Below are 15,072 nucleotides of genomic sequence, written 5' to 3' on the forward strand. Positions count from 1 at the left end.
GATACTATTGAAAAAGTATATTCCCGTGGATGATTTAATTTTTCAAATTTTGTTTTACAGGTATATATTCTCATGGTTTATTCAAAGAAATATATTTAATTATACATTTAGTTACATATAGAGAGATAATTATTATTCCATTCCAATATTAAATTTAACCACACGAAAATAACTCTAAATTAGGAGTGATACCACGATAATAAGGCTCAAATTCATGTGCGCGAGTATAAGGGACGAACGCAATAAATCAATTCTATTGTATTAATATTATAGAAGAAATAAAAAAGTAAAACAAATTAATATAAAAGTTTAATGTACCATCCCCCAATTTTGTTAAAAATATCTTCAAATAAAATGCTCACTAAACGCGCGGGAAACTTCGCGAAACGTGTTTTCACAATTTTCCCGCTGATATGACATGTTGAGGTTTGATGTATCATAATATTTGAATGAACACTTCAATGAATAATTGTTTTATCTGTCGTATTCGGTATGCGTGATTATGTATTTATTTTAAGTGGAAAAGATTTTGTCATTTTTCTCTAGCGAAGGCAGTGATGTCAGCGCTTATGTCATCATCTCCGTGTAAGTAAAATGCAAAATCTGAACCAATCCGATGGCAAGAAGATGGGCGGGACGCGGAATACGGCGCAGCCGCAAACTGGAAACATTGCCAAGGACGGCTTCCACAATTCGGCGCCTTAGAAACTTAACCAATTTATGAAAAAAATACATATGAATAATTTTGTCATTAAACATATCTTGCTAGTTTTTTTTTATGGTGTGTTTTTTATTTATTTATTTTTTATATGGGAGTTGCTTTATTATTTACCTTGCTTATAATATACAAGGTTTATATATAAAAAGTGGATTTTCTGCAATTAAATTTCTTTAAATTTATTTAAACTGTTAGGATCAGGAGGGATATACTTATGTGGACCAATCGGGAACTTCTCAGCATTTGCTCATGTGGAGAGGAAACCACTTAAAACTCTTCAGGAGAAGCCGGCCTGTTGGCAGTAGTCAACAGGCCTTCCGTTCCACTAGAGGAGTGTTCGGCATTTTCTTTCCTACTTTGGTTTATTTTACCATTTATGTAGTGTTCAGAAAATAACGGGAATTTTTAAATTTTGCGGGTTTGTAGAGTCCGATTCTGGATCGCCAAAACTAAAATCGCTGAGCACGCCAAACACGTCTAACCTTAGCGGCTGCCACGAAACAATGAATACAGCTGAACATTCTAGCATACTTCAGGGGCATGTATACCAACTCAATTAAATTGACAATTGGACTCTACAAACCCGTGAAATTTAAAAATTCCAGTTATTTTCTGAACACACCTCGTGTATATTTTTTACAAATCTCCCGTTTTCCTTTTAATTCTTTGAAGCACAATGGTATTAAAATTATACCACATATTCAATGTATTTTTTTGATACTAGAAGCCTAGTAAATATCTGTACTTTAGAGCATAGAACACGGGAGTCCACTTATTACCGCTTTGGACTTAAAAATGCAGAAACTATTGCAATAAGCCATTTTATATGTGAGTAAAACACCGATGTTAAGTTTCTTTATATAAATGCTTTTTTAAGTCGAAATAAATATCTGAAGTCCACTTGGTTTAAGTGAAAAAAAATATCAATAGTCCTAGATACTCTATTTTAATATATACTTTTTTTATGAAAATCATAATTATTTTACATTGAAAGTTTTATAGATTAAAATTTTTTCATTTAATCCAAAAGTTATGATGTTTTAAAAATCGCGCAATTAGAAAATCTTGTTTCTTGAACATTTCGTTCGATGTGACTCCTGTGGTTTATCCTTTAAGGTACATATATATTAATTACATACCACATTGATAATAAAATATAAACATTACATTTTCGCTTACATAAGTCACGAGTCTCTTGACAGATTTAAAGAGTTGTTTACTTCAACAATGTTTGATTATGTCCAAATGCTTGCAGACTGGCTGGATTTCATCCCTAGGGAGTTGTTCATATTTAAATTTATTTCAACAGAGAGGGAAAAAGTTTTCGAGAAGGGAATATGGAAGTCTAGGCATTTACAGGGCTTATGACCTGTCATTGGCTGGTTTAAGTGGCCACTTTACACACTGTGTAACATTCACCATTCTGCCCATGTTTGAACGTTTGAAGTTGTTTACTTCTTTACTGGCATGGTAGTAGTCTAATTAATATCAACTGGAAAAGAGTTTTCCTTTTGTTTACACTCAATAATCAAAGAAATAATAGTATTTCATTATGTTTGATTAAAATCAGACGCTGTGCCCAGAGTTAAAGGAAAATTAAACACTTTTTTATTTTAAATAAAGTTTATACTCTTCTAAATTATACCTTAAAAAGGAAGCTTGTGTAGCTTCGAAACGAGTCGGTAATTAAATAAATAATTAGTGGTTAAACACCCAAGTATTTTGATTTCAAATATATTAAAATAAATCCATACTCTGTAAGATTTAACATTTAAAACACGCTTATATACCGTCGTATTGTACCTTATCCTATATTTTTAAACTGATTATTTTAAATGTGGGTGTACTGTTTGATTACAAAAACTGTTTTAGTAGGTAAATAGATTTTTTCTCATTAAATAAACAATATTAATATTGTTTGTCCAATTTCATTAAATATAGCATATTTAAAAATCCCAATTTTTGCCCGTTGGTATGAAAAAGTGAGAAATAGTTTGTCAATATAGAATCCAAAAAAAATGTGGAATACAATTAAATCATTGTTAAAAAGTAAAGAAAAACAAATAAATGAAAACATACAATTTCCTAATGGAATAGAGGGATCTAATATATCTAATAAATTTAACAAATATTTTATAAGAAGCGTGGAAGAGATAAATGAGAATATAGAACATATAAATTATAATTTTAACTTAGATGAAGAACAGGAAACCAAATTAACATTCAAAAAATTAACACAAAAAGATCTTTACGCAATAATTAAAACAATTAAATCAAAACCTAGTCCAGATGGAATTACAATTAAATTATTGGAAAATACTCTACCCATCATAGGAAATTACTTACTGGATATTATAAATGAATCGTTATTGCATGGAGTCTTCCCGAAATCATGGAAAACATCATGTGTCATTCCAATAGCAAAAATAAAAAATTCAGTGAAGTGTGAAGAATACAGGCCCATAAACACCCTTCCAAAATATGAACAATTATTGGAATATATTGTAAAGAATGAGTTAGTTAATTTTTTGGAACAATGGGAAGTATTATGCAAAGAACAATGTGGATTTCGAACCAATCAATCTTGTGAAATGGCTATTAACTTGGTTTTAGAAGATTGGAAAGAGGAAACCGATAAGAACATGTCCGTAATTGCAGTTTTTTTGGATTTTAAAAGAGCCTTCGAAACAATAGACCGAGAAATAATTATTAAAAAATTGAAAAAAATAGGAATAAAAGGAAAAACTATAAAATGGTTTGAAGAGTACCTTGGCGATAGATACCAAATAACGAAGGTGAATGATGAAATTTCCGAGCCCCTCAAAATTTCATTGAGAGTACCACAAGGATCGGTTCTCGGACCGGTTTTGTTTATTATATACATAAATGATATTGTCGAAACATTAAAATATTCAAAAATAAGACTCTTTGCAGACGATGCCTTAATATATATATCGGGAGAAAATTATAAAACAATTATGGACAGACTAAATCATGATCTTAATAGTGTATCACTGTGGCTAAAAATTAATAAATTAAAATTAAATGTTAACAAAACTAAATATATGAATATAGGAAACAAAAGAATAGAAATTACACCATCAATTGTAATAGAAAATGAAAAACTTAATGAAGTCACTGAAATTAAATATTTAGGTGTAATGTTGGATTCAAAACTTACATTTCACCAAAACGCTAAGATGGTAATAAATAAGATTGCAAAAAAAATATCAATTTTGGGAAGGATCAGAAGATTTATTGATAAGGACTCCTGCAAAACTATTTACAAAGCAATTATTGAACCACACGTTAACTACTGTAGTAGCATTTTATTTTTATCAAACAAAGAAAACATAGATAAACTAACTGTATTACAAAATAAAGCCTTTAGAATCATTTTGAAAAAAAACAGATATACGAGGGTAAAGTCGATGGTAAATGAAATGAAATTATTAACATATAAACAAATAATATTTTACAATACAATGATATTTGTTCATAAAATTATAAACTCTAATAAAAAAACAGAATTTTGGAAAAAAATTGATCGGAACCAGCATGAACACGATCACAATACTAGAGAAAAGAACGAAATTAGACTTCCATTTAGGAAAAAGGCAAAGTCACAAAATTCAATTTTATTTAAAGCAATTAAAAAGTATTACGAAATGGAAAAAAATATTTATGAAGAAAAAAACATATCAAAATTTAAAATAATGGTCAAGACATATGTGGTAAACAATTTATAAATTAAATATATTTGTAATGTTATTATTAGAACACACATAACAATATGTATGATATGTGTGCCCTACTTTAAGATTTAAATAAAAAAAAATATATGAAACTTGAGGTTTGAGGTGATTCCGAATTTGTAGCGCTTTGTGATATGATGTACTCTTTTTACGTACTATTTGCAACAATTTTATTGTTTTCGTATTTTTTAAATATTAAGTAGAACGCGCTGTAGACATTTTGAGAATCGGGCGAGGTGTTTATGACCTTTTTCGCTAATAACTTTGTGTATTAACCATTTTTTTTCGCTAATCATACAAAATCATGTAATGGACATAGAACAATCTCTCTCGTGTATGTGTGGTTCAGGTTCTGAGAGGGTTTTATGCAACTTGGCATGAATATCAGCGAGTTCGCTGAAAAATATAAAAGATAAAAAGCCTCTCTTTGTAAGTAAAAAAATATATTGTTATTAATTTTTCTGCACGAATCGGTTGAATTTTTAAATCGTGACCGTCTCGACTAAATCGTGATTTGTTTGAAATTATTTAATAAAGGTACTCAGCGAGCCATAGTGCAGTGATAGCATTTCCTGAAAACACATAGTAGATATGTAAATCCGGCTCTTTATTTTAGGCTGGATTTTATTTGTTCAATCAATAGACTAGACTTAATTTTTTGTTTTACAGTTATCCTTAGAATACTATTTTTTAATTAAATTCACTAGTTACCCCCATGCAGCGGCCTTCAAATAAATGTAGTGATGATTTAGATTTGTTTTTAACCTCGCCGTTATAAAATCAATTTGATGTTTACTCTTGTTTTTTTTTGTATTTTGGTTTGTATTTATATTTTCGAATTTATTATTTGTGTACCTATATCATGAATCATGATCTACTTATCCGTGTTAAAGCTCAATGGGCGTTTATAAATAAATGATTAATTCATTTTATTTCAGTGGAATCTGAGCGTTATTATTACCTAAATAAAAACCTGCTTTTGTTTAAAAAAATAAAAGCTGAGTTTAAAAATAAACTTCTATGTTTTATGTGAAATAACTGTCATTTTCATTTGTTTGTATCTTTTCAGTTATTGTGAAAAAGAACATGTAAATTATGGAGTCAAAAGGAAAATTTACCATGCATCGGTTGAATTTCGGAATACACATTTTCCTGCTTACCGACTTGGCGTTAGCACTGAACGCTCTACATCCAAGCGGTAAATACCTCTCACTCCAAGTTACTCCAGTCTCCAGTCCTTTAGCCGCCTGACGCCCAAACTGCCTAACCCCGGACCCACCTCCCGCCGCCGCGCCGCGCCGGCCCGTCACCGTCACACCATCACACCGCGCACCGTCAGTTCTCGTTCAGTCGTTCAGTGTTCAATCTTCAGTCGAGAGTGCGCTATTTGCCTGTACGCATCGCCGGCACACCTGTGGATTCGCGGAGCTATAGTGAATATTTGTGTCTTCAATTAAGTTTGTGAACTATAATTATGGGTTGTGGTACCAGTTTTGTTAAATATGCCCTCTTCTTCTGCAATCTCATCTTCGCTGTGAGTATTTAATTTCATTACTGTAGATTATAAATGGTTGTACTTTATTTTGGTCTTGATTTTGTGAATAAAATGTCGCGGATTTTGTTAGGATAGTTCTTCGATATCTCGTGGAAAATTGCCAGTGGGTTCTCGGATCACCCGAACCGTATTAAAAATGAACAATCGAGACTTTTAGTACTATTTCTGTACTGTCGACTGTCGGTATGTGAATGGTGTGGGGCGTGTCAACAGCCACCTGTTTGTGGTTTCCCGCTAAATTACTAAGAGTAATCGAGCGAACTGAGGTACGATTTCGCAGCGTGGAGTTTACTATATCCATATTTCGTCCTTTTCCCCGGAGCGGCGTGTTGCTCTTAGAAATCCGATCCACGAAGAATTCAGATTGTTTATTTTCTCGAGCTCACGCCATCTTGTTTACGCTCGAACTATAGTAGTCGCCATGATCGCTTCAAACAAAAAAGTTGTAGTATCTGGTCGGCGTTCTTCTCACAACCCACATTTGCATCGACATGAATAAACTGTACCTCGCTTATATTTTCTCACTTAGTGATGTCAGGGCGATGCCTACACAGTTGAACCATCACTAGTAGATTGTAAAATTAAAAACAGGACGATCAACAGGCGCTTTTATTTCGTATTCCACGAAGCCTCCATTTTCTAGATTTGGTGTTACGCTGTAGGTACCTACACGTTACATTCCTGAAGGCTATATCTCGTGGGACGCGTCGCGTCGCGTCTTTAGATGTTACAGTAAACAAAAATAATCGCGAGTTCCAATTGGATTCTCATTCAATACTCACTAATAATGCATTCGGAACACTATATCGTTCATAATAATTTCTGACGTTTGTATCCTGTTTACAAATGCTAATGAAAATGTCTCGTGCATTTGATGCGCTCTCTTGATTACATTTATTTTCGACCGCCATAATACTACCATTCACGTATAAGCGATGATTGAGTTGATCTTTTTAATGCGGCATACCAGCATCATAAATAAAAGATTTTATATGAAATTATTTAAGTACATATCTGAATACAATAATTATAATACGTGTACCGTGCACAAGCGACGTGCGAGGTTTGGAACACCGAAGAGTAACGAATTCTCATACCCAGTACCCAGATACCTGAGCCGTGAGTATAATAATCTTTTGTGAGGCCGCAATTTCACGTGTTTTTTACGCATACCTTTTGCGTGTTTTTTTTTGTTCGACCCTAACCCCAATACAAGCTTCTCCTTTGTCCGTTTACGTGACCGACTCTTGCAGACTTCAAAGTCTTAAGTCCTCGCACACATAGACACCGGCAGACGGTATAATCTGCTGGGAGGCAGTAAGTATTCGAAACCAGCTTCTCCTTCATCCCGTTGCATAATAAGTCTGGCCAAACTACCCCAGTTTACAGTGTACCGGTATGAAATATTCAAAATAGTGCATGAAATAATCTTCCACTTATTTCTTTTTAAATCTTTTACGACTCCCTAGTAAAAAAAATACTAGTCGAATATTGAAATAAATTATTCGGTAACTAAGAACGTCATTCGTTATGTGATATTATATATTATTATTTGCTACTCGCACAGGATTCAGGTCATAAATTAGAAAAAAGATTAACTGCATGTCGCAGTTATAAACAATTTCGCAGAATTATTATCGTTCATTTCCATATCAAAACTCATCCAGTAATGTAATTTATTATCGTGTTGATGTTTCTCGGTGCTATGACTCACGAGCAGGACCGCCTCGGGCCATGCAGGGGCTCTTAGAATTTCGAGGCCCCTGGGCTCGTGCCCCACGTGCCCTTCTCACGAGAAAATATCGCTGCAACACGTTACATTTAAATCTTTGTGTTAACAAAAACACCTTATCAAATTATAATTTTATCTCTCAACTACATACTTCTCTGAACAACGAACAATGTATGAATAAAAATATGTAAATTTTGTACATTTTACCATGTAGAAAACAGGTACTCGCTACCCAACTATCAATTACGTATTTTATTTTTCGTGAATTTCAGAGTTTTAATATTATATATTCAAAATATTTAAGAAATACCATTATACCCATGAATTTAAACTGTAGTTATTCAGAAAGCAATCAAGTAAAAATGGTGTAAATTCTAGCCTTATACTATATGCTTAAATTTCCTTCACAAACGTGAAGTCCTTTGTTCATTAAATCGAAATTATAAAGAGGATATTATGCTTTGTTCTATTTCCGCTTCAAGTGGGTCGCCTACTCCCCTGCTATACCATAACTTCACCACACTATTTGTGCTTCAAGTTGCGAGACAATAAAAATGTAATAACTGTTCTTGAATCGAGTATTGATTTCCTTACTAACTGCAATTTCTCTCTGCATACTTTATTCCCGCTTTAGCAAAGCAGGCGGACGTTCCTGCATACATATTTAGGGCAATACCCTTTTGGTTATTGGACAAGGTACTCATTTTTAGGCTCAATTTTTAAAAATTACGACTTCGTCCTAGTTAGAGTATTAGCGACTTAGACACGCCCCGTGCGTTTTTCTTTTTAAACTCAATAATAATAATAATGTTTCGACGTCGAGCACATTGCATTGTGTGTTGTCATCGACACGAATATTTCACATCGTCTTTGGAAGCTCGTTTTGCTCTCGGTCACGCTACGCTATTCCTTATATTTGTGCGTTATTTAGGTGCTTTGTTCAAAACTAAATGTCCCTGCCAACTACGAGTATGTTCACTGAGTCACATATAACGCGAAATCTTAGAATAATGTTGATATCTTATCTTAATAACTGTATTTGTTATTAGGTAGCTGAGAATGTTCCGGCCTTTCGTTTGTTTGGCTAATTTACTGCACAGTAAATGCAACTCGAGGGCGTGCCATATATTATAAATTATAACCTTATGTTATTGTTGTAAAATTTAAAAAAAACATCGCGCCGTCAAGAGTGCCCCAGAAATTGTATATAATTCGGAATAAAAATCACCGTGCACGAAGTTTCATAACGAATAGTTCATTATAATCACACACGAAACAAATGTGGCAGTCTAACACGATATTTATCTTTGATTATTAAGTATTGAAACTAACTATTAATTAAATAAATTATGAAACTAACTATTAACTAGATACATTACTATCCTTGTCATTGAATTTACATAATATTACAGTACCTATAATATTGACTTGATTGTTCTATAATGATCTGTGTCCGAAAATTGCGAATGTAAACAATAAATTTTCTCAGTTTGATACATTTAATTTCTGACAGGGGGTGCGATATATGTATGCACGGCATGCATTTAAAATTTGACCAGATTTCCACGAATTTACCAGTCACCAATGTAACTTAAATTTTCAAAGAATGTCAACTGACAAAATATTTCTGTTAAATAAGCTTTCTAAATCAATTTAAGACTCTACAGCAGTAGCTTTGTTGTTTTCTAATGTTGTGTCTAGTACGATTGACCAGGTCAGCGGGCAGTAGGTAACTCTGGATTGTATACGTTTCCGAAACATTTACTACATTCTACGGTCAATAGTCGTACAGGCTCATACGGAATATTGATTTCCTGTCGAGTGATTTATATTCATATACTCAATTATTTCTCATGAGAATCGCTTCAGGTGGCCCACATTTGAAAGCAGACAGATGCACATACTTGTGTATGTATAATGGATACTGTGAATATTATAACCCCTCGTACTGTTTTGCAAACGAGTGATAACATTATTAATGAACATATCCGTCGATAGACAGAATTCAATTCCTCAGTCATTGAAATTGGTATCGTCCAACGTGCAGTTAACTTATTATTGTTACTTGCGAATGCAAGGAAAGTGGGCGTAACCTGAATACAAAGGGATCGTACATAATCCACGCATACACGCGTGTGTTAAATATTTACATTATTAGTTGGATGGTTGTGGCCGTTGTTGCCGTGGTGGGTATGTCAGAAAATTAAAATAAACAAAGAAAGCTATTTGGTTGGTAACAGCAACGTGCCCACAGGAGTTAATGAATTAGGACAGCGTAAAATGTTTTTATTGAAGACATTATTACACAGTACACAAACGATGCTTACTAAAGTACAGGCCTGATAGGCGCGCAGTCGCCGGCTTGCGAAGTTTGCGTTGTTATATATACTATTATTTTCTGCCTTAATTATTTCCTTTATCATCTTGAGGTAATATTAGCAAGAAACAAAATATATTGCGTTTATAAATTTTAAGACAGCTGTCATCGAATTCCCAATGCAAAAGAACCGCATGTGCAACTTTGTAGAAATTGAGTTATATGAAAATATCCAAATAAAATAATCTGTTATCCATTCTCTTTCATTTTGCATTATAATATGAGGTTCAATATTTTGCAATAATTAAATGACGGGTAGTAGGAGAATAACGTATGATTATTTATGCGTCATTGAGTATGGTATTGAATCGTGATTTGTTATTTAGTAAGGTAAACCTGTATTTTATTGTGAATAAAAATAACCTATATTATCAAGTAACAATGTGTCCATTTGCATTGCTGATAATATCCTTTATAATATAAATGGTATAATTGTTAAATGTGAAATAATGTGAAATAGCTATGTTACTCGAGTAGTTAGCCAGGCAGTTTAGATCGAATTATAAAGTCGAATCACGTGTTCTAGTCGCATTTAAACGGAAGTTGCGTGATAACACTGTCATGCATACTTCCTATACGGGGTCTACAGGTTGCTTAAAAACTTGCCCATGTACCCGCTACCCGCTACCCGCTAGTAGCGATAAAATAATTAGCATTAGCACGTGAATTCATAATTAATTTACAATAGTACCTAAATGTTTTTGACAATCGTTTTTTCTAATTGTATTGAAAATGAAATCTTATCATTGAGGTGATTAAGCATAGCAATAGCAGTTATATGATGTTGATAGATTCTTTCGGAAAACATATCTTAGGTAATTCCGATTCGATAAAAACCTAAGTAGGTAACCTAAATAAATCATTAAAATACTTTAAGGAATCAAACATAATCTAAAAACACCCAAAGATAAAACTTCTAAAATATGCTCGCTAACATGAAATGAAAAAGATATCCAAAGAATGGATTACGAAAAAAATGATTATGAAATAATCGATAGCATGTATTTTAGCAACAAAAAACTAAAGAACTTACCTAAATGACAATGAAAAACCCTGAAAGAATGATTGCATAGTCACATCAAACAATACATTAGCATTTTATATGCTAAGCCAATAAATTTCACGTGCTACTGAAATGAAATAAAAATAGTAATTATTTCCAACCTTTCCCGTTAGAGCGTTATTAAATAATGGTTTCATGATCCACGCCAGTTTGTTTAAATTCACAAAGCATTTTTTTGCTATTCCCCCGAGTGTTAATTTTGTACTTCGGGCCATAAATGTGTCGCGTGTCCTTTTACGATATTTTTTCGTTTATCGAAAATCTCCGAGGGTACGCTTTTTGAATGTAATTCATCGTCATGGTCGCAGAACAACGACGCATGTGATTTTCTTCCACTTAACATGAGAGTGGTTTAAATCTTTTTTGTCACAACTCGATAAGTACAAAATCCTTAAATACTTGGGTTAGTTATGTATATATATATATATACTAAAAACCTGGAATACAAAGCCTGGAATTAAAACCTTTTCAAGATCAAATATAAAAGAAAGTCAATGTCACATTTTAGCACATCCGTCGTTGTTATACGATCACGACGAAATGTTTTGAAAGAACCGGCCAGTGCATTGGACTGTCGTACACTAGACAAAGAGGGGCCATTCTCGTAAATAATCTCCCTTAAACAGATATACGCTTACGGTTGATAAAAAATACATCGACAATCATCATATATTTTTTTATTTTGTAATCTTGTGTGTGCAGGATTTGCCAGATAAACATATTCAACAAATTTTAACTTGAACATTTGAATAAGGAAACCATGTTATCGACGGTGATGTGCCGTGCAGTGCTTTAAATTATACTCGCATTACGAATTTTGCTGTTTTTAAATGCATTTTTTTTACATTCGCAAATCGTTAAACATAAAAAAATGTTAATATCAAAAATGCAGTCCCAAAATTTTTACTTTTTATTTGACAGGGATAAATATTTTTTTTAAAAGATGTCAATTTTCTTTCTTTTAAAATTTGAATCACCTTACATTTAAATTTCATTATATATTTTTTCTAATCCTGGCTAAGTGACACAGAATACATTTTACGGAACTTAATACTTATTTAATATTAAGGTAACTTAAGGATAGTAAATTGTTGTATATTACGTGTTTCATATTGTATTTATATAATTCAATATATTTTTTAATGAACATTTTTCGATGCAAATGGCCGTTAAGTGTAGGTTTGAGATCTTATAAGCGCGTTCGACGTGTTTTGAATAAACAATAAACGAATTCGAACCACAGCGTACTGCTGTATTTACTGAGTCATTCGAAATGATCACACAAAATGCAGACAATCAATTGACACGTCTGATGTTTAGCTTAGGGTAAACATTAGAGTAAGGACTAGAGTAATTAGAGTTTAGTAAAAAATTACTCGCGATAAGTCGAATGGTGTTAGGTAAACAATAAACAATAACTGATAATATATGTGTGCAACTAATATAAGGATGTTATCAGCGTATTGATTATTCAGTGACACATAATATTCACGTTCCTCTAGATTATATGAAACTTGAATTAGTTTATTATTATTTTACTACGAGAATATGAAAAAAATATGTTCAAAATAATTTTTGAGTCGTCCCCACTATTCTAAGGAGGACTGTACAGCGTTCAAAATTTAATTATAAGTGTTCACATATCACACAAATATAAAAAAAATCTTCTGTGCTAATTTGATTCAGCCAGATTTTTAAAAACATTTTATGGGGAGGCAGTGTGAACAGTTTGGCAGAGAAACAATTCTCGCAGCTTTGACCAAATATTATATTTTAGGGAGGAATCTTGACAATTATATTATTTCTTGCACTTGTAATAGTATATTAATGTCCCTGACGTTGCCATCTCCAAATCTGTGTAGCAAAATAATTTTAGCGTATATTACGGATATCTAAAGGATATCAAAGGCTTTAAAAAATATAAACATAGATGGAGTTCTTATTGGTTGGTACTTTAAGAATGACTTTTATATTGCCTTTTTGTACTTGATTTTTTTAAAAATTGTTTGTTTGAGATGTGTAGCTGCAACATTGAATTGAATAAAATTATCACGACTGACAGTGATTTTTCCGAACCCCTTATTTATTTTTATAAAAAAGAAAAATTGCGATAACTACTGTTATTTAAATATTAATATTTTGTGGCGCCCCTTTTATAGAAAATAAAACTTTATTTTTGGTGATATTATCTTATCAATGTGATGTGATGTTGTATATTTTTAGTGGAAAATAAATATGTGCATTCTTGTGATTAACCCAATTATAAAAATTTTTGAGGCCATTTTCAATAAGTTGTAAATATTTCACCAATAGAAAATTTGAACGTCCGACCTCTAAAGTCCGCGAAACTACCGTGGGACCTCGGCGCAACTTCAATTTTAAATAATTGCTTTTACCTTTTTATTCAATTTCAGTGTCGACAAAATCGGCGTTTATCGTAATAATTTAGTACAGCATTATTCTTAAGATAGGTTGTAACGGGGTAAAAATGGTAAATACATTTTATAAATTGTATGGTTGCTAGAGCTATCTCACCTTTTTTAACAATGATTCTATATTTTATTATATTTTTTAAATGCGTCTCATTGACTGTTTTAAAATACAAGTGCGGTATTATTTATACATTGTTAATTTTTACTAATAACTCTTTAACGGACATAATATTAAATATTCATTAAAATTAGACAATTTTCTTCGAAATTTCGCTTGGATTAAAAAAAAACTGTAATGGTACATAATAGGTACAATACCGTGTATAATCGTACCGCAGATTTTGTATTTTGTAACATGTGCAATCTATAAATATCCCAGTCGCTTTTTTAAATGATAACGCACCAAGTTGTATAGGTTAGGCGTACTTCTACTTCTACCGGGCTTGGAAAGATGCTTGTAATAATATGAAGAATTTACAATATTATATAAAAAAAATATAGTTTGTTATCTCCTTTTCTGGTTATTTTATTTGTAAAATATTAGTTTTGTTAAATAAACGCAGCCTTATAACAATATTCGAAGTCCTGTGGACTAATGGTGGTGTTGCGGACTCCGGATCGCAGGTCTGAGCTTCGAACTCCGCTTTTCCACAATTTTCATATTTTAATATAGTTATCCGAATACGACTAACTAAAAATGATCCCGCGAACAGAGCTATTAGTTATAATCTTTAAAAAGAGTGTAACATTATCGAATATAACAGAACTCAAATATAAAACAATAATTATTTCTTATATAGATTTCTTTTCTACAGTATTATTTTTAGACAATGGCGGAAATTTATATAAATTAAAAGTACTTTAAAATAGAGCCATGAGAATAGTGCTAAAGAAAGTTAATAGAAAGAAAAAATAAAAATAATGAAAATAATAAAATAGAAAAATATGCGAGAAAAACTCACTTGGACACCAATAATAAAGATACTAATATATTATATAATATGCTTGTTTTTATATTTTTTGTTTTTAACAATCAAATGTCCTTATGGTGAGATTCCTGAATGTATAAATAATGCAGAGTTTGAAATATTAATATTTAAAGCAGTAACTTTGTGGCCAAACATTTTACTAAATGCTTTGAAATATTTATATATAATCACTTACCTATTAAACTCACGTCCTACCCTTCATCCCCTCCCCCCTTTTTCAACTATTTCTCCCACAACTTCAAATATTTTCATAACCTAATCAGCGCATGTAAGGGTTGCCTACTAAAAGCATGCTGTTTCAAATCTGCATGTTAGTTTTATATTTTTGTGCATCAATTGTGAAGGTGTGTGTATATGTTTAATCCCAAGGAGTTGGGACTTATGTCTCAAATAATGTGTAATAAACTAATGTATGTAAATAAACAAATAAATGGTACATAGGGCACTGCAT

General features: G+C 32.1%; 1 protein-coding gene across 2 annotated transcripts in view; it reads left to right on the forward strand.

Moving 5' to 3' along the window:
* The first annotated feature begins 5,821 nt into the window (after positions 1–5,821).
* The window catches only part of LOC148282601 (23 kDa integral membrane protein-like), a 43,266-nt gene continuing 34,015 nt past the window's right edge, over positions 5,822–15,072 (forward strand). For both annotated transcript variants that reach the window (XM_088224857.1, XM_088224856.1), the window contains exon 1: positions 5,822–6,007. In XM_088224857.1, the coding sequence (XP_088080983.1) occupies positions 5,948–6,007 (60 nt within the window). In that variant the 5' untranslated portion in view covers positions 5,822–5,947. The remainder of the gene's footprint in view (positions 6,008–15,072) is intronic.

Source organism: Micrasema longulum, unplaced genomic scaffold (genome assembly GCF_059751315.1).
Source record: "Micrasema longulum isolate JH-2025_06_02 unplaced genomic scaffold, ASM5975131v1 h1tg000311l, whole genome shotgun sequence".
Classification (NCBI taxonomy): Eukaryota; Metazoa; Arthropoda; class Insecta; order Trichoptera; family Brachycentridae; genus Micrasema; species Micrasema longulum.